The sequence below is a fragment of the Phycodurus eques genome, chromosome 2 (assembly GCF_024500275.1).
Source record: "Phycodurus eques isolate BA_2022a chromosome 2, UOR_Pequ_1.1, whole genome shotgun sequence".
Classification (NCBI taxonomy): Eukaryota; Metazoa; Chordata; class Actinopteri; order Syngnathiformes; family Syngnathidae; genus Phycodurus; species Phycodurus eques.
Window position 1 is genome coordinate 1,824,533 of NC_084526.1, and position 18,309 is coordinate 1,842,841.

General features: G+C 47.7%; 4 protein-coding genes and 1 long non-coding RNA gene across 11 annotated transcripts in view; 2 read left to right on the plus strand and 3 right to left on the minus strand.

Moving 5' to 3' along the window:
- The first annotated feature begins 243 nt into the window (after positions 1-243).
- LOC133418285 (zinc finger and SCAN domain-containing protein 2-like) lies at positions 244-1,836 on the plus strand. Its single transcript, XM_061706826.1, has 2 exons — positions 244-419; positions 981-1,836. The coding sequence occupies exons 1-2, from the start codon at positions 296-298 to the stop codon at positions 1,664-1,666; spliced, it is 810 nt and encodes a 269-aa protein (XP_061562810.1). The 5' UTR covers positions 244-295; the 3' UTR covers positions 1,667-1,836.
- A 739-nt stretch (positions 1,837-2,575) lies between these two features.
- On the minus strand, positions 2,576-4,189 carry LOC133418252 (zinc finger protein ZFP2-like). Its single transcript, XM_061706760.1, has 2 exons — positions 3,902-4,189; positions 2,576-3,451 (listed from the first exon to the last, which is right to left on the minus strand). Exons 1-2 carry the CDS (start codon positions 3,999-4,001, stop codon positions 2,685-2,687), a joined length of 867 nt encoding a protein of 288 aa, XP_061562744.1. The 5' UTR covers positions 4,002-4,189; the 3' UTR covers positions 2,576-2,684.
- Positions 3,434-18,309, plus strand: part of LOC133417659 (zinc finger protein OZF-like) — a 29,815-nt gene continuing 14,939 nt past the window's right edge. For 2 of the 7 annotated variants that reach the window (XR_009770385.1, XM_061705634.1), the window contains exon 1: positions 18,092-18,181. Coding sequence is in view for 5 of the 7 variants with exons in the window: in XM_061705626.1 (XP_061561610.1) it covers positions 4,282-4,444; positions 6,143-7,368 (1,389 nt within the window). In the remaining 2 variants the exon portion in view is untranslated. Of the gene's footprint in view, positions 3,607-3,849; positions 4,445-4,663; positions 5,483-6,142; positions 7,559-8,033; positions 18,182-18,309 lie in introns of those variants that run through there. The other 5 variants (XM_061705662.1, XM_061705652.1, XM_061705626.1 and 2 more) reach the window with 5 other exon arrangements.
- LOC133417688 (gastrula zinc finger protein XlCGF57.1-like) lies at positions 9,162-13,779 on the minus strand. The gene is made up of 2 exons (XM_061705678.1): positions 13,375-13,779; positions 9,162-11,444 (listed from the first exon to the last, which is right to left on the minus strand). Exon 2 carries the CDS (start codon positions 11,359-11,361, stop codon positions 9,895-9,897), a length of 1,467 nt encoding a protein of 488 aa, XP_061561662.1. The 5' UTR covers positions 11,362-11,444; positions 13,375-13,779; the 3' UTR covers positions 9,162-9,894.
- LOC133395287 (uncharacterized) lies at positions 14,105-18,001 on the minus strand. The gene is made up of 3 exons (XR_009767219.1): positions 17,468-18,001; positions 17,084-17,198; positions 14,105-14,180 (listed from the first exon to the last, which is right to left on the minus strand). It is a non-coding gene; the product is annotated as an uncharacterized LOC133395287 (long non-coding RNA).

Below are 18,309 nucleotides of genomic sequence, written 5' to 3' on the forward strand. Positions count from 1 at the left end.
ATATTTCTCCTTTTTAAAAAAAAATTATAATAATAATAATAATAATAATAATTAGCGCTCAAACGTACAGAGCGCCCATCACTCCTTAAGTGGACTGAAACTGCATTTGTTGCATTTTCGCGTCCGGAGAAACTCGCACCTTGAAGCTTGTTAGCGAGCTAGCTTAGCTTATTTTAGCTCAGCTCTGCTAACAAAGAGACGCCTCGGACAGCAACACACCCGACACGCAGATCGAGCGGGGGCGAGGGGGGTGGGGGGGGGGGGGGGGGGCAGCGATTGGCACTGTCGCGCGACTATGTGCGCGAGGACGACAGCGAGGTCCGCGGGGGAATTTGATCGAACACAAGAGGAGAAGGAGCGACGACTTCAAGCGCTCGAGGCAGATTGCGAGCAGCCTCGAGTGCTGCTACACAGAGCAGGTTCGCTCGCTGCTTGCGTCCCTTCGCAATAGGCTTGTTTGCACGTTGACTTCGTGGCACCTTGACTTACGGGGCTCGTTTGGTCCGTGGCCGAGCTCGTCACTCGAGTCCTTCGCGAACATATCCACACCTTTCCCGATTGAAAGTCAGTGCAATGCAATTCATCTGTTCCATTTGCTGAGAAACAAAAACAAACAACAACAACAAAACAGCAGTGCGGTTGATGCAAATATAACAAGACATTATGGAAGCGTATCAAGAATTGAAATGATTTCAGAAGGTGAAATTATTATAGGAGTTAACAGTAGTTGTATCCACCTGACCTTGATTTTATTACAGAGCGCCGTAACACCTTGAATTCCTTCTGCGGTGATCAATAAGGGATATGGTAAACGTTGCCAAACAATTGACATGTACAAACAATGAGCCATTTAATACAAACAATCATTCGTAACATGAAAGTCACAGCATGAGACTTGACTGAGCAAAGCATGTGTGTGTTTTTTTGTTGTTGTTGTTGGTTTTTTTTGTGTGTGTGTGTGGTCTTCTTGTGTCCCGCAGACGTCAGCGAAGAAGAACATGTTTGTCCCGAATCTGCCCACGTGAAAGAGGACGGCGAGCAGGAGCGGGAAATCTCCGAGTTCCCGTGGGCCGGCGTCACTTCCGAGCGCGGAGGAGAAGGTGACGGCGACCGGCGCGGAGGATCCCGAGCGCACGGCCTCTTCGCGCCGCTCTCGGACAGCGACGACATAACGTCGCACTCTTCGGACTACGACGACGATGACGACGGTGAACTCTCGAAAGGCCACGTGGCAGGTTACGCTGACGACAAATATGTCCAGTGTTCCCACCATTGTGACGGAACACCGAACAAAAAGTCGCCGTCGAAAGCGCACGCAGAAACGCGCGCCGGAGAGAAAACGTTTGGCTGCTCACATTGCGACAAAAGCTTCGGTCAGAGGAGCTCTTTGATAGCACACGTAAGAACACACACGGGAGAGAAACCTTTCGGCTGCTTAGTCTGCGGTAAAAGATTCACTCAAAACTCCAATTTGACGAGGCACATAAGAACACACACTGGTGAGAAACCGTTCAGTTGCAGCGTGTGTGACAAACGATTCAATGAAAAGTACACCGTCAAGCGGCACAAGTGTGTGAGGAGAGCAACGGTCGGCCACGCTGCGGAGTCGGCGGAGCAAACCGAGGCTGCCTTGGGAATCGACACGCTTTACCGACGACTGACTTGATTGTTCGCGCTATTTTCAGTTTTTGCAAAAAAAACAAAAAAAACAAACTCACCTGTGCTTTTTCTCACGCGCTGTGTGTAACCGTCTTGAGCTCTTTGTGTCCGTCGGCGCCGTTCGTGTTTGTGTTTCGGGATTGACTGACTGTACTATTTAAATAAACGTACATATTTACATCATTTGTACGCTGCTTTTCTCGACACTCAAAAGACGCTGAGCAAAAGGTGCAAACAGAGCAAGAAACACAAATTTGGCTTACATTTAAGAATCAAAACAAACCACATGACGTGACCTCCACCCTGCTTCGCAGATGACCTTGTGTGCTTTGGATCAAAGACAAAGGACTTAATGGGCGGGGAAAAGTGGAAAGTCTTAGAGTGGCCCGGTCAATCAATCGCCAGACCTTAACCCAATAGAGCATGCATTTTACCTCCTGAACAAGAGACTGAAGGGAGAAACCCCCAGAAACAAACAAGAACTGAAAGACGCCGCAGTCAAGGCCTGGAAAAGCATTTCAAGCGAAGAACGCAACAGTCTGGTGAAGTCGCAGGCTTGATGCACTTATTGCAAGGAGGGGTTATGCCACCAAATATTCAATGTTATTCACACTGAAACTAATCACAATGCTTGGAGCTCACATGACGGTCAAAGGTCAGAGAGTGTCAGGGCGACGGGAGAGGGTTTCAGACATGAACGACATAATTGAAAGAGGAGACGTTGAAGAAGGTGCACGGTGGTGGGGTTCTGTGTTGTGATGTCAGAGAATATTTCTGGACCCGAAGTCAGATTGCGTCGAGCCGGTTCACTGCGGGAAAATGAGCAAAGCGGGTCGCGAGAGTCCCGAACGGTGACCGGACCCTATATTTCGTGATCAGGGAAGTCAGCGACGAGTCAACCATGAGCGACACAGCCTCAGTTTCTCCCGGTTTATTCTGCAGCTTTATTCGGGATTGCGGCGTTCGTACACAAGGCAACTCAATGTACTTGAGTTCCGGCACACGTGAGTCAAAATGCATTCTGATCACACACGCTGACTAATTGGTTTCTCGCCAGCGTGTGCTCTTGTGTGCATTTTCAAATCGCCACTCTGCATGAACCTTTCGCCGCAAACTGAGCAGGCAAAAGGTTTTTCTCCCGTGTGTCTTCTTGTGTGATCGATTAAATGTCCCTTTCTAGAGAATCTTTTATCGCAAACTGAGCACGCAAAAGGTTTTTCTCCGCTGTGTGTTGTTGTGTGTCTTTTCAAACTCCCCTTTCGGGAGAATCTTTTCGCGCAAACTGAGCAGGCAAAAGGTTTTTCTCCCGTGTGTGTTCTCGTGTGCATCGTTAAAGTCGCCTGTCTCGAGAATCGCTGGCCACAAACTAAGCAGACAAAAGGCTTGGTGTGTGTTCTCGTGTGTTTTTTCAACAACGACTTTCTGCAAAACGTTTTGCTGCAGTAAGAACATTTGATGTCACTTTGGCGAGTCAGCCTATCCCCTTGAGAGTGTTCATCGTCATCGTAATCGGAAGAGTGTGACGTGACGTCGTCGCTCTCTGATAGGGGCGCGAAGAGGCCGTGCGGTTGGGATCCTCCACTGGGGTCCCCTTCGTCTTCTTCGCTCTTCAACGTGACACCAGCCAAAGGGAACTTGCTGATTTCATCCTCCTGCTCTTCATCTTTAACGTGCGCGAGCTCGTCTGGCTCTCCTTCCTTTCTCGCGTCAGCTAAATCTGGCTCCTCCTCCTCTTTAATGTGAGCCTTTTCTGGCGCCTGCATCTCAGGATGAAGATCTTCTCCGCTGACGTCTGCGGGACACACACACACACACACACACACACACACACACACAGATTTAACAAAGGGAAAATACTGTGTGGAGTCAGATGTATATATAGATTAGGGGTGCAACAGGTTTTGAAAACCGTCCAAAGGGTTCGGTTCGACTGTCCCGTTGGGTTCGGTATGCAAACTGTTTTTTGTTTGTTTTTGTTTTCCCTTCCCTTTTTACTATTGAGGCAAAGCCGTTGTGGGCTCGAGTCGCGCCAATGCTAACCAAGATGGCGGCACGCACGGTGGCTGAGTCCCACCGCTGCAGTTCTAGGCAGCCCACGTCATCGGCGCCGTGGCCTTGCAGCGATGCGGCAGCCAATCATCTGCCGACTGTTCGAGGCGCGTGGAGGGTAACGGAAAGGGCGATCCGCAAAGCGCGTTTCGAGGCTCGCTTGGTTGAGGCGATGACGTCAGAAGCCACGAACCTGCCGCGTCGAAGTCGTCACGTTGAGGTCGCAGCTCGCGACCAAACTCCTCCGTCCCTCCCTCCGCGTGCTCTTCTTCTTTCACACGTTCTGCACACATTTGAACACGATGATCGAAAAGCTTCGCCTTGCTAGCGGCTAGCAAGCTAGGCTAGCTGGGGAAGCGTCAACCGGCGCCGAGTCGACTTGCTCGCAACTGCAAAGATGGCACCGATGCCGCGTTCGTCCAACGGAGCGGACGCGGGCGCGCGCAGTCCGCGTCGACGCTTCGCTACGGCCAGCGCTCATTCGAAGAGGAAGGATTGCATGAAGCTCGCGTGCAAAGAGGGGCTCTGCAGCTGCGAGGGCGACGGCAACTCGACTAGGACAAAACACTACAAATGGTCTTTGGGGTCGGCCTTGGTTACAGTAGCGTACACACACACACACACACACACACACACGCACACACAGACAAAGATCCCCGCAAAACTATCTTTTTTGAACCCGAGCTGTTGCCCGACATTTTGCATCATTCGCCATCTTCAGATATTTCGACAGAAGGTTTGCAGCATTTGTTTTTACATTCAGAAATCAAATGTAGCGTCCTCCAGTGGACAGAATCCGCGACAACAGTTACTTTCATTGAAAAGTTGTCTTTTCACTTTGCAAAAAAGGATTGAACCCCCTATATATATATATATATATATATATATATATATATATATATATATATATATATAAAATATACACACACAAGTTGGTCCAAGTGGACTTGCCGTATTACGTCCGCTGTTCGTGTCACAGATATGCATGGGTAGATAGGACACGCCCCTTTGAGCTCCGTGCAGACGGCGACGCTAAGGTCGGGAGGTCAAATCATTTTATGTGTGTGTACGGCAAGAAAAGCAAAAGCGCAACCGTTGCTGTTACATCGTGCTGCATACGCTTGCGTAAAACGAGTGTCGATCCCTTTTGAATGAAAAATCTATTGAAATATGTTCTTTTTTTGTTTCTTTTTAAAAATGCTGCTTGTTGATCGCATGCGCGTTGGCGTTGACAAAACAGTAATCGTCGTGAAAATCCATTGAGGGATAAGCAAGTTATTACGACTTCATTTCGGTGCCCATGCATTGGCTTCTATGGGAACGCCGACCTCCCCAACATGGCCGCCACGTAGGCACGTCGGTGAGCCGGGGTAAGCTAGCCATTCAGAGCAATGGTTCATATCCTTCCGCGTACGGTTGCCGCAACCACGCGAGCTTCACGAAATATGTATATTTTTTCCCCCATCACGACTCTTCAGTACTTCAACTCGTCTCGGCGCACGTTGAAGCGTCTCGAGCTAGCTTAGCTTAGCTTAATTTAGCTTGTTAGCCGCTAACAAAGAGACACGTGTTTGTCAGCGACACATGGCTCAGCAGAGAGCGAGCGTGAGTGGAAGTCGTGGCGTTTTTCGCGTGCAAATGCGTGAAACAGGCGTGAAAGAAGAAGAAGACGAGGACGAGGAGCAAATTTGTCGGACAGAAGAAAACGAACGGCACCGTCAACTACCGGACGCCGTTTGCGAGATGCACCCTCGAATTGCGTTACACACCGCGGGTTTGTTCGTTTCTGACTCTCACTTGTTGACTCACTCCATCCATTTAGGAACAATGGTGGCGCTAAGCTACTTGTGTAGCCACAGCTGCCCTGCAGTCTGACAGTAGCGTGGCTGCCATTCTGCGGCCGCGGCCCCTCACGGTGGTTACAATGTATGCTTTTCCGTTTTTACTTCTTTCATCTTGGCGCTTGAAATTGCGCTCAATTGTCTGCGTGTCAGATTGCGGTACAAGAACATTACAAAAAAAATCTATCCAGTTGTAAGGGTCGTCAATTATCTGTGTATTTTCTCGATTTGCGGTCCAACCCGGACCGTATCGCCCGTGAAGAGCGGGGGTCCACTGTGCCACACACAGCACGCACAAAAAAATAAATAAAATGCACTTCCGATGTCCAATTATACTTTGTACGTCAAAAACACAATCATCTTGCACAATGTGGATGGGATTTTTTTTTTTAATGTTTTGATTGATACTATTTGTAAAATAATTGTTTGTCCTCTCACTTGGTTTATTTCGATGATACTTATTTTCATAATATCGTATAGTATCGCTCGCCGTTGTAAGCAGCGAATTTGCAAAACCATGGGAAAACAGTAATAGACATCAAAGTCACAACGTGAGTCTTGACTTGAGCAAATTGTCTTCTCGTGTCCTGCAGACGTCCGTGAAGAAGATCTTCGTCCTGAGAAGCGGGAGTCCCCGGACATCAAAACGGAGGAGGAGCCGCAGACGCCACGCATGAAAGACGAAGAGCAGGAGGACGAAATCAGCAAGTTTCCCTCGACTGGCGTCGCGTTGAAGGATGAAGACGACAACGCAGACCGCTGGGGAGGATCCCAATCCGAAGACCTCTCGGCTCCGCTGTCGGATAGCGACGACGTAACGTCGCACTCATCTGACTACGAGGACGAGGATGACGAACGCTCCAAAGGTGATAGGACGTGTCACGCTAACAACAAATGCATCCAGTGTTCTCACTGTGACAGAACGTTTGACAACAAGTCATCGTTGATAAGACACACAAGAACGCACACTGGAGAAAAACCTTTTGCTTGCTTAGTTTGCGGTAAAAGATTCTCCCGAAAGGCAAATTTAAAAACACACGCGAGAACACATACTGGAGATAAACCTTTTGCCTGCTCAGCCTGTGGTAAAATATTTGCGACAAAGGGACATTTAAAAGAACACACAAAAACTCACACGGGAGAAAAACCTGTCGTCTGCTCAGTTTGTGGCAAAAAATTCACTCAGAAGGGATATTTAAAAATTCATAAAAGAACACACACTGGAGATAAACCTTTTGCCTGCTCAGCTTGTGGTAAAGTATTCTCGACAAAGGCACATTTAAAAGAGCACACGAGAACGCACACTGGAGAAAAACCTTTTGCCTGCTCAGTTTGCGGTAAAAGATTCTCGATAAAGACAACTTTAAAAACACACACAAGAACACACACTGGAGAAAAACCTTTTGTCTGCTCAATTTGTGGTAAAAGCTTCTCTATAAAGACAAATTTAACAAGGCACACAATTATACACGCTGCAGAAAAACATTTTGCCTGCTTACTTTGCGGTAAAAGATTCTCGAGAATGGCACATTTAAAAACGCACACAAGGTCACACAATGGAGAAAAACCTTTTGTCTGCTCAGTTTGTGGCAAAAGATTCATTCAAAACGATGGTTTAGCAAGACACACAAGAACACACACTGGAGAAAAACCTTTTGCCTGCTCAGTTTGTTGTAAACGATTCATTCAAAAAGATGATTTAACAAGACACACAAGAACACACACTGGAGAAAAACCTTTTGCCTGCTCAGTTTGTGGTAAAAGATTCTCTGCCAGGGCAAATTTAACAAGACACACAATTATACACACTGTAGAATAAACTTTGACACGCTCGGTTTGTGTTGAACGATTCTCTGACGAGACAAATTGAATACAGCAAGCAACAACTCACAATTTGGCTGCTAAGGTTGCGGGTGAAAGCTCTACAAACTGACATTTAAATTGCGGGATAAATTGTGTAAATTAAACATTGTTGCCTCTCTGTCTATCTGTGGTGTGTTTGTGATCTGTGGTGCTATTTTAAACCCCCCCCCCCAAAAAAAAAATAATTTACCATCTGTTCTCGTTAAATGGTAATAAAAAAATGAGAGAATCCCGCTTCTGTCAAACGAGTGATTAACGAGCGAGCGAGTGAGTGAGTGATCGCCGCCCTGGCCAAGTGGCTTCACGCTTTGATGGATCAAGCGCTTGTGTCAACTGCTGCTACCCATCTGAGAGAAACATTTGTAAAGTTATTGCACAAAAACATTTTCAAATATTTCTCATTTCATTGAAGATATCAAAACTATAACTGATATTCACAAAACTGTCAAATGGCTGTCCACCGAACGTCGGTGGGCAGCCATTTTCAGGTCTTTCCGGAGATGCTCCGTTGGGTTGAAGTCAGGGCTCTGGCTGGGCCATTCAAGAACAGTCACGGAGTTGTTCTGAAGCCACTCCTTGGTTATTTTAGCTGCGTGCTTAGGGTCATTGTCTTTTTTGAAGGTGAACCTTGGGCCCAGTCTGAGGTCCTGAGCGCTCTGGAGAAGGTTTTGGTCCAGGATACCCCTGTACTTGGCCGCATTCATCTTTCCTTCGATTGCAACCGGTCGTCCTGTCCCTGCAGCTGAAAAACACCGCCACAGCGTGATGCTGTCGGGTCTGTAATCAAGTCCAATCAGAATAATCAAAACACAGCTGGACTCCGATGAAGGTGTCGAACCATCTCCAGGATGATCAGAAGAAATGGACGGCGCCCGAGTTCAATATACGAGTGTCACAGCAAAGGCTCTGAATACTTCTGGCTGTGTGATCTCTCAGTTTTTCTTTGTTAATAAACCTGCAAACATTTCAACAATTCCGTTCTTTTTCTGTCAATATGGGGTGCTGTGTGTACATTCATGAGGGAAAACAATGAACAATGATTTGAACAAATGGCTGCAATACAACAAAGAGTGAAAAAGTCAAGAGGGTCTGAAAACTTTCCGTACCCACTGTACATTACGCCAATATATACAGCTATACAAACACGCGTGACCAACGAATGGACCCCGAGTGAGCAAGAAATGGACATGATTTGACGCGGTGTTTAACGTGATTGATTGAATTATTATTATTTTTTGAAACATGACTATCGCTGAGAGGGGAAAACCTGATTATCCTTGAATGGGGGAACATCATTGAAGTGGTGCAACGTCACTATCGTTGGGGGTGTAATATGTCACTATCGATCGGGGGAAGCATCACGATAGCTGGGATGGCAGACATGGAAACATGTCTGCTTGTTTGTGCAACATCAACGGTTACGATCGCCATTTGGTGGGTCAAATCCGGACTCCTTCATTCCTTTGGGGTTTCGGTTGATTCAACGATAAGCGGGCCACCTGGAGGACAAAAAGTGACACCAAGTACAGGTGAGAGGAAGTAGCTGTAAAGGTCAAACCTCAGTGAACCAATCGGGCCTAGGGGCGGTACCTAAGACTTTATAAACCCGTGCCGGGGGGGGGGGGGGGGGGGGGGGGGGGGGGCTCGGCTCATAGCGAATCTGACCATGAAAACAGCTGTGAAGACACAAAGGTTTTACTCTCAAACACACACAAAGCACGACATGAAGCGGAATTTTATAGGAAATTTAATTACATCGAAAACTATGGGTTAACATACAGAGGGACTCTACCACAAAAAAAGAAAATCATTTCAATTCTTCAATTATACAATTTGGGTCACAGGAATGGGTTTAAAAATCATGCATCAATCCAAAATACTTCCAACTTTGTACTCTGCCACGCTTTGGAAAGGAATATAACAACAAACGATTGTTATCACTCTCGCGCAGGCGCTAAGCGAGTGTTCTTGGCACTATCAGTTTTTACAGGTTGATCATCACACACAAGCGGCACGTTCGGAAGGAACAAATTCAGGAGCCAACCTGTAAAAACGCAATCGCAGAGGCATCATTTAGAACATTCCTGAAGGTTTGTTACAAACGCGGGGTTTCGATGTCATGTTCATGTCCGCAGGCAGTGTCCCTAACCACCACTGGGGCGGTGAACATGTTCCATCGGTCAACAGTCATCCGTCAACCACGCTGCGCCGCTGAGAGGAGACTTGCAGTCAGTTTTATGGCGCCATCGGGCGTCGTCGCGACAACTTTTCCGTTTCCCAACGCTTCAGCTTTTGGAATTGCTTCAAGTTTAGTCAAACGTCGAAAAAAATTAAAAAATTTAAAAAAATCGAAATTTGTATCTAAAAATTGCGATACAGTGATGGGGGAGTATGAAATGAGTTAGCGATTCCCTTCCCTGATCCGCTGCGCTCCTCACCAGCACACTTGTGTCTCATATGCCGACCCACACGAGGGAACGTTTTATCTCACACACCGCAACTGAATGTTTTCTGCCCCGTGTGTGTTGCTGTGTTTTGTTAAATGTGCCTTTAAAGTGAATCTTTTCCCACAAACTGAGCAGGCAAAGGGCTTTTCGCCGGTGTGTGTTCTTGTGTGTCTTTTTAAATGTGCCTTGACAGTGAATCTTTTCCCACAAACTGAGCAGGCAAAAGGCTTTTCTCCTGTGTGTGTTCTTGTGTGCGTTTTTAAATCGGACTTTCTGTAAAACGTTTTCCCGCATACCGGGCAAGCAAATGGTTTCTCACTAGAGTGTCTTCTTGTGTGTCCTTTTAAATCATCCTTATTACTGAATCGTCTACCGCAAACCGAGCACGGAAAAGGTTTTTCTCCAGTGTGCGATCTCGTGTGTCTTGTTAATTGTCGCCTTGAAGCAAAGCTTTTACCACAAACTGAGCAGGCATAAGGTTTTTCTCCTGTGTGTGTTCTGAAGTGCATTAAATTATTCTGAGAGAATCTTTTACCACAAACCGAGCAGGGAAAAGGTTTCTCGCCGGTGTGTGTTCTCGTGTGTCTTGTTAAATCTACCTTCTGAGTGAATCTTCTGCCACATATGGAGCAAGCAAATGGTTTATCTCCAGTGTGTGTTTTTGCGTGTCTTGTTAAATGCGACTTTGTTGTGAATCTTTTACCACAAACGGAGCAGGCATACGGTTTTTCTCCCGTGTGCTTTCTCGTGTGAATTCTTAAATTGTACTTGCAAGAAAACTTTTTCCCACAAACCAAGCAGGAAAACGTTTTTTCTCCCGTGTGCGTTCTTGTGTGAATGCTTAAATTGTACTTGCAAGAAAACCTTTTCCCACAAACTGAGCAGGAAAAAGGTTTTTCTCCCGTGTGTGTTCTTGTGTGAATTATTAAATCTTCTTTGTGAGCGCATCCTTTACCGCAAACTGAGCAGGTAAAAGGTTTCTCTCCATTGTGTCTTCTCGTGTGTCTTGTTAAAGTGGTCTTCTGAGCGAATCTTCTGCCACAAAGTGAGCAAGCAAATGGTTTATCTCCAGTGTGTATTTTTGCGTGTCTTGTTAAATTTGTATTTAAAGAGAATCTTCGATCACAAACTGAACAGGCAAAAGGTTTTTCTCCAGTGTGTGATCTCGCGTGCGTTGTCAACGATGACTTGTTGCAAAACGTTCTGTCACAGTGAGAACATTTAAGACATTTCTTGCGAGTGTGACATTTCTTATCACCATGAGGGTGTTGTTCTTCATCATCATCATAGTCAGAAGAGTGTGATGTTGTGTCATCACAAGCTGATAGGTCGTGCGCTTGTGATCCTCCACAGTGCTCCCCATTATCTTCTTCACGCTTCACATTGACACCGGTCAACGGAAATTTGGTGATTTCGCCCTCCTGCTCTTCTTCTTTAATGTAAGGGGGCTCGGATTCCTCTTCCTCTTTAATATGAGTGGTCTCCAGCGCCTCTTGTTTCATGTGAAGAGGCTCTGGCCCCTCCTCCTCTTTGACGTGGGTTAACTCGGCCTCGCGCTGCCCAGGACGAAGATACTCACTCACGTCTGAAGGACACAAGAAGACAAACACGCGTTTGGTAAAGTCAAACGTTGCTCAGTCAAGTCTCATGCTGATGTCGTACATCAACATTAGCAATTAGTGTATGGTCATTACAAGAAGTTATGTTGAGAATAGAGAGAATGATGATGATGATGATCACATTTTGAATGTCCCCGTACTTGTTAGGTCGCTTTTTTTGTTTCTTGTTTTTTTTTTTTTTTTTTTACTGCCACTTACTGGACTGGAGGGGTAGTGCATTTCCCCCCCCCCACCACGACTGTACATACGTCATCAGTCTCATTTGGAGAAGAACTGACCCCTGAACTTTGTGCGGTGGAAATGCAAACCACACGGGCCACAGGAACCTTTACGTTCCAGGAACTCCTTTTACCCGGAATTCAATGTTTCTTGACTTTTTGCGAAAAAATTCACAGCAATATTTACGATATCCTTTTTTGATTGCCAGAGTGGAACTGAAGGTGTTATGCCTCCACGCACAGCTCGGGCTCTGGCACCAGTCCTCTCGAGAGGGCTTGGACTCTCTTCCACTCTGGAGTTGCCCACCGTGAGAGGTGCCAAACTGGTGTGGTGTATACTCATTGCCCCCGGCTCGGCGCCCGTACGTTGGGGTTCAGCCTCCCTCCGCCTTCGGGTGGGCTCGTCGTGTCATCGGACTTGCGGCCGCATGTCTTGGACACTCGGGTGAAGAGAGGGGCGGAGCTGGCAACCGATCACCACCTGGTGGTGAGTTGGCTCCGATGGTGGGGGAAGATGCCGGTCCGACGTGGCAGACCCGTACGTATTGTGAGGGTCTGCTGGGAACGTCTGGCGGAATCCCCTGTCAGAAGGAGTTTCAACTCCCACCTCCGGCAGAACTTCACCCACGTCTTGGGAAACGCAGGGGACATTGGGTCCGAGTGGACCATGTTCCGCGCCTCCATCGCCGAGACGGCCGACCGGAGCTGTGGACGTAAGGTAATTGGTGCTTGTCGTGGCGGCAATCCCCGGGATGCCGTCGAGCTGAAGAAGGAGTCCTACGGGCCTTTTTGGCATGTGGGATTCCTGAGGCAGCTGATGGGTACCGGCTGGCCAAGCGGAATGCAGCTTTGGTGGTCGCTGAAGCAAAAACTCGGGCATGGGAGGAGTTCGGCGAGGCCATGGAGAAAGACTTCCGGACGGCTTCGAGGACATTCTGGTCCACCATCCGGCGTCTCAGGAGAGGAAAGCAGTGCACCACCAACACTGTGTATATTGGAGATGGAGCGCTGCTGACCTCGACTCGGGACGTTGTGAGCCGGTGGGGAGAATACTTCAGAGACCTCGTCAACTCCACCTACACACCTTCCCATGAGGAAGCAGAGTGTGGGTTCTCTGAGGCGGGCTCTCCAATCTCTGGGGTTGAGGTCACCGAGGTGGTTAATAAGCTCCTCGGGGGCAAGGCCCCCAGGGGTGGATGAGATTCGCCCGGAGTTCCCAATCAATCTTTCTAAACCTTTATTTCAAACCGTTGACAAGACTCTCACCTCGTTTATTTCGGACGCGAAAAGAGCTCAAATATGATTGGAACTGTGAAAGAGACCTAAATTAAGCGGCGTCTCATTGCACTTCATCACTGACGTTATTCCTGTTAATACCACAAACAAACCAATTTCGCTTTGGGCCAATTTGGAGTCAAATGCAGACCACCTTGCTTGTTAAAGCGACTTGTAGGCTTTCATAAACGTTTTGTGTCGGCCTTTATGAACAGTTGTCGATCAAATAAATGCATTGCCTGAGGTGGACGGATTTGGGACCCACGTGTCCCGAACTGCGTACTGATCAGGAAACAATTGTAAGGACGAGCGCACAATGACGTCACACTGGCATTCGGAGAACAATTCTCCTCATAATATTGTTAAGAAAGGAAAGTGGCGCGACGGGAGGGCGTGAACAAACCTGCTCTGCGTAGCACAAGTCGAGGCTGCTTGCAAACCGCGTCCAGCAGTTGGCGTCGTCGCTTCTTCTCCTCTTTCTATTCCGCAAAGTTTCTCCGCGTCCCTTGCGGTCGTTCTCGCGCACATTTTCGCGCGGCGATGCCAACACTTTGCACTTGAGCTCTGCTAATGCTAACTAGCACGTGACCCCCCCCCCCCCCACTCGTTAGCGGCTAGCGAGCTAAGATAAGCTAGCTCGAGATGCGTCAACGAGCACCGTGACGAGTTTATTCGGACGCAAACATTTAATAAATGGCGTATGAGTCCGGAAAAGTAGAGATGAACGTCCTGTGTCGATGCTTTGGTAAGTTCAAGTAGAAAATCTAAAAGAAGGATTTAGTTAAACTCGTGTGGGTGCATTGTGGGTACAGTGTGCCCGCGCAGCACAAGTTGTACGGCATCTCCACTTGGCCAAAATTCATCTTCATCTTCTTCTTCTTCGTCTTCACGTTTGAGGTCCAGGGGTCTCATGTACAAAAGGCGCGTACGCAAAAACGTGCGGCCCCTCACGCCAAATTCGTGGCGTGACGTTTCTGCAGCTTTTTGATGCTGGGAAACTGTTATCCTAAATCTGCACATCAGAGACACGTGAACAATTAACGCCCCACAACATTTTATTTCAACAATGTCTAAAGATGCAAAGACTCGGAATTCACTTGTTAACCAATGTATTTAATGGATCATTGATATTTGTGAGGTATTATTTGTATTAATTGATCAAGGCGATCATCGCCTATTGCCCTCACAATCGCTTCGTGACTCCGGCACCTGCAAAGAAAAAAAAGAGTGCTTTGAATTGACTGAATTTGAACATCTACATCGGTTGCACATGATTAAAATGTGTTAAAATTATATAATTTATCCCTCTTCTCCGAAAAAAAGAAAAAAATTTTTTTTACCAGTGTGCGTGTCCTCTCCTGTGTATTAAAATAATAAATTGAGTCATCAAATGGATTAAAAAGCTTTTGATATCCTCTTTGATAAGATGATGTGCATCTACTTGAATGCAAAAGATTTATTACATATACCATACATACAACATTTACGCATGAACTTTTATCTCACAGGGGTGAGTGTAGGTGACTTGTTGTGAATTATAAAAATACGTGCTATTTGCCTTGTGGGGTGATCCGAGTCTGATGTCTGACCACTTCTTTTTTAGTTCGGCATGTGTGCGCTGTTCTGTCTCCACAGCATTGACAGCCGTGCCCCCACCCGAAGGCGGAGGGAGGCTACCCTGTCGTCCACCGGGGTGAACCCCAACGTACAGCCGGGGAGCAATAACTATACCCACACCTGCTCGGCGCCTCTCACCGTGGGCAACTCCAGAGTGGAGGAGAGTCCAACCCCTCTCGAGAGGACTGGTACCGGAGCCCAAGCTGTGCGTGGAGGCCAGTCCGACTATATATAGTCGGAACTTCTCGACCTCACACACAAGCCTCCTTCCCTCCCAGAGAGGTGATGTTCCACGTCCCTATAGCCAGCTTCTGTAGCCGGGGATCGGATCGCCAAGGTCCCCGCCTTTGGCCACCGCCCAGCTCGCACTGCACCCAACCCCTATGGCCCCTCCCACAGGTGGTGAGCCCATGGGAAGGCCGGCCCCCACGGTCCCGGCCACCAGGCGCGCTCCTTCGAGCCCTACCTCCAGGGCAAGGGAAACCTGAGTCCATTTTTTGTCTTCGTGATAAGGGGTCTTTGAGCCGTGCTTTGTCTGGTCCCTCACCAAGGACCTGTGACCCTACCAGGGGCGTGAAGCCCAAGACAACTTAGCTCCTACGATCATTGGGACACACAAACCCCTCCTTCCTAATGCGTGTGGCGCATTAGGAAGCGTAAAATACAACAACGGAGACCCCGGACCGTTGAACGGCTGAAGCTGCATTCCACCTACAAAGCTTCAACAATTCGTGTCCTCGGTTCCCAAACGTTTATTGAATGTTGTTCAAAGAAAAGGTGACGTAACACAGCGGTAAACATGACCCTGTCCCAGCTTTTTGGGAACGTGTTGCAGCCAAGTTAATGATTATTTGCTAAAAACAATCAAGTTGATCAGCTAGAACATGAAATATCTTGTCTTTGTAGTGTATTCAATTAAATGTAGGTTGAACACGATTTGCAAATCATTGTATTTTGTTTTTATTGATGTTTAACACAACGTCACGACTTCATTGGAATTGGGGTTGTACATGAGGCCCCAGAGCTTTTTGAAAAAAGTAGCTGTGAACCATTGCTTTGGAAACTACAGTGGAGACTAACGACAACGATGAATAAAGATAAAAGAGGCGCGCTCTCAATGCATGCCTACTGCAATCGAGAAAGCATGGAAACCAAGGCCAAAGGTCAGAAAAATGTCCTGGCTTCTCCTTCTAAAGCAACAACGCCAATGAAGAAGCCAAAAAGAGATGCGGACGATGAAAACAGCGCCGCCGTTTCATATAAACTCGACAGGTTGACGTCCACGATTGAAAACTTTGGTAAAACGCGGAAACCGTTGCCAATATTGCCAAAGCGGTTGAATTGAATGAATGCAAAGAGAAGAATGAAGAATTGAAAACTGAAATGCAACAACTCAAGGTGGAAAATGCGGGCACGATGAAAGGAATATCAGATGGAAAAGAAAACGGTTGAGGCTGAAAGATAGAAAAGAAGATGGAAGCTGAGGCTGAACGGCTTGAAGGAGGACAAAGAAGAATTCACTTGGGACACCGTCAGGAAGCAAAGTGTGGGTTCTCTGAGGCGGGCTCTCCTATCCCTGGGTTTGAGGTCACCGAGATGGTTAAAAAGCACCTCGGTGGCAAGGCCCCGGGGGTGGATGAGATTCGGCCGGAGTTCCTCAAGGCTCTGGATGTTGTGGGGCTGTCCCGGTTGACACGCCTCTGCAACATCGCGTGGACATCGGGGACAGTGCCTCTGGATTGGCAGACTGGGGTGGTGGTCCCCCTTTTTAAGAAGGGGGACCGGAGGGTGTTCTCCAACTACAGGGGGATCATTGCAGATGATGCGGTTCTGTTGGCTTCATCGAGCCGTGACCTCCAACTGTCACCGGAGCGGTTCGCAGCCGAGTGTGAAGCGGCTGGGATGAGAATCGGCACCTCCAAATCCGAGACCGTGGTCCTCAGTCGGAAAAGGGTGGCGTGCCCTCTCCGGGTCGGGGATGTGATCCTGCCCCAAGTGGAGGAGTTCAAGTATCTCGTTCACGAGTGAGGGGAGAACGGAACGGGAGATCGACAGGCGGATCGGTGCGGCGTCTGCAGTGATGCGGACTTTGTATCGGTCCGTTGTGGTGAAGAAGGAGCGAAGCCGAAAGGCGGAGCTCTCGATTTACCGGTCGATCTACCTTCCTACCCTCACCCATGGTCACGAGCTGCGGGTCGTGACCGAGATCCCGGATACGAGCGGCCGAAATGCGTTTCCTCCGCAGGGTGTGCATGGAAACCAAGTCCCTCAAAGATAGGGTGAGAAGCTCGGTCATCTGGGAGGGGCTCAGAGGAGAGACGCTGCTCATCATCGCCAGGTGATGAGCAGTGCCTCTTCTTCTCCAGATATGACGCTTGCAATTCAGGCCAAAAAGTTATATTTTGGTTTCATCATACCAGAGAATTTGGTTTCTGCAGGTCTAAGAACCCTTAAGGTGCCCTTCGGCAAACTCCAAGTGGGTATGGCCACTGTACCATAAAGGCCTGATTGGTGGAATGCGTTCGCAACGGTTGACCTTCACGATGGTTCTCCGACCTCAGCAAGGGTGCACTTCCTGCGTCTCGTGACGAAGATCTTCTTCGCTGACGTCTGCAGGACACAAGAAGACAAAAACACATTTGGTTTGGTAAAGTCAAGCTTTGCTCAGTCGAGTCTCATGTTGTGACTTTAATGTGGTATATCGTTGTTTGTCTGACTTTGCTACTAGAGTTCGGAGAGTTTATAGCGTTGATTGAGTTCGGCTCCTCCATCCCATGATATCGTCTGTTTTAATATCGAGGCATTTTTAATATATACTACATTACAAATAATTATAATAACAATCATCATGGAAAGGAATGACAAAGAAGTGAGCAAACCTGCTCCGAGTGAGTCCTCTTCTTCTTTCACACTTTTGGCACACATTTGCACACGCTTTGTTCTTTGTTCTTTGCTAGCGAACTAAGGTAAACTAAGCTAAGCTAAACCCACTCGAGAAGCTTCAAGACAAGTTAACCCGGACACGAAAATCTAACTCATGTTGTTTGGGTGCAGCGCGTTCAATATTGCGTCGCTCGGAACAAATCACACCCAAGTCAGAATCTTTTTACTTCCTGTTCCCGTCATGGAACGCCGTGGCCGAGGCAACATTGCCATCTAGCGGTCATGGCAGCACACGGCATACGTAGCTGGAGTGTTGTTGTTTTTTTCCCCATTTACCACACCCGCTTCCGGATGTAATTCTTCCTAAATGACTACCGAACGCGCTGGAAACCTCGATACCGGACGCCATCGCTACTGTACGTGACTAAAACATCTTTTTCGCTTAAACATTCTTGTCCTTCGAAAAACGCCGAAGCTCCTGGAGCTAGCTTCGTGTAGCTTTCTGACCCGCTAACAAAGAGACACGTGCGCGCGAGCCACGTACCGCTAAGTGCGAGTGTAAAGTGGTCGGATTATCGCGAGAAAGCAAATGTGTGCTCAAAGTGCGAAAGCAGAAGAGTACGAGGAGGAGGTTGCAAAAGAGGAGCGCGGGCAACAACGTCCGTCGCTGCGGGACGCCGTTTGCAAGAAGCCTCAACAGCACACAGCAGGTTTGTTCTTCTTTCGGAACTAGTTTTTTTTTTTAAACATTCCTGGCTTCATTTCATGTTTTTAATAATATTCGCCGACAGGTTTACTCAAGTATTTATTTATTTATTTTTTTTGCTTTTAGTATAAA

Bases quoted from the DNA above. Each gene is read 5' to 3' on its own strand.
- LOC133418285 (XM_061706826.1), top strand. From the start codon at position 296: ATGTGCGCGAGGACGACAGCGAGGTCCGCGGGGGAATTTGATCGAACA. The intron at 420-980 runs GTTCGCTCGCTG...TGTGTCCCGCAG, and splicing joins AGTGCTGCTACACAGAGCAG to ACGTCAGCGAAGAAGAACAT.
- LOC133418252 (XM_061706760.1), bottom strand. From the start codon at position 4,001: ATGTGTGCAGAACGTGTGAAAGAAGAAGAGCACGCGGAGGGAGGGACG. The intron at 3,452-3,901 runs GTTCGTGGCTTC...TGTGTCCCGCAG, and splicing joins TGACGACTTCGACGCGGCAG to ACGTCAGCGGAGAAGATCTT.
- LOC133417688 (XM_061705678.1), bottom strand. From the start codon at position 11,361: ATGAAACAAGAGGCGCTGGAGACCACTCATATTAAAGAGGAAGAGGAA.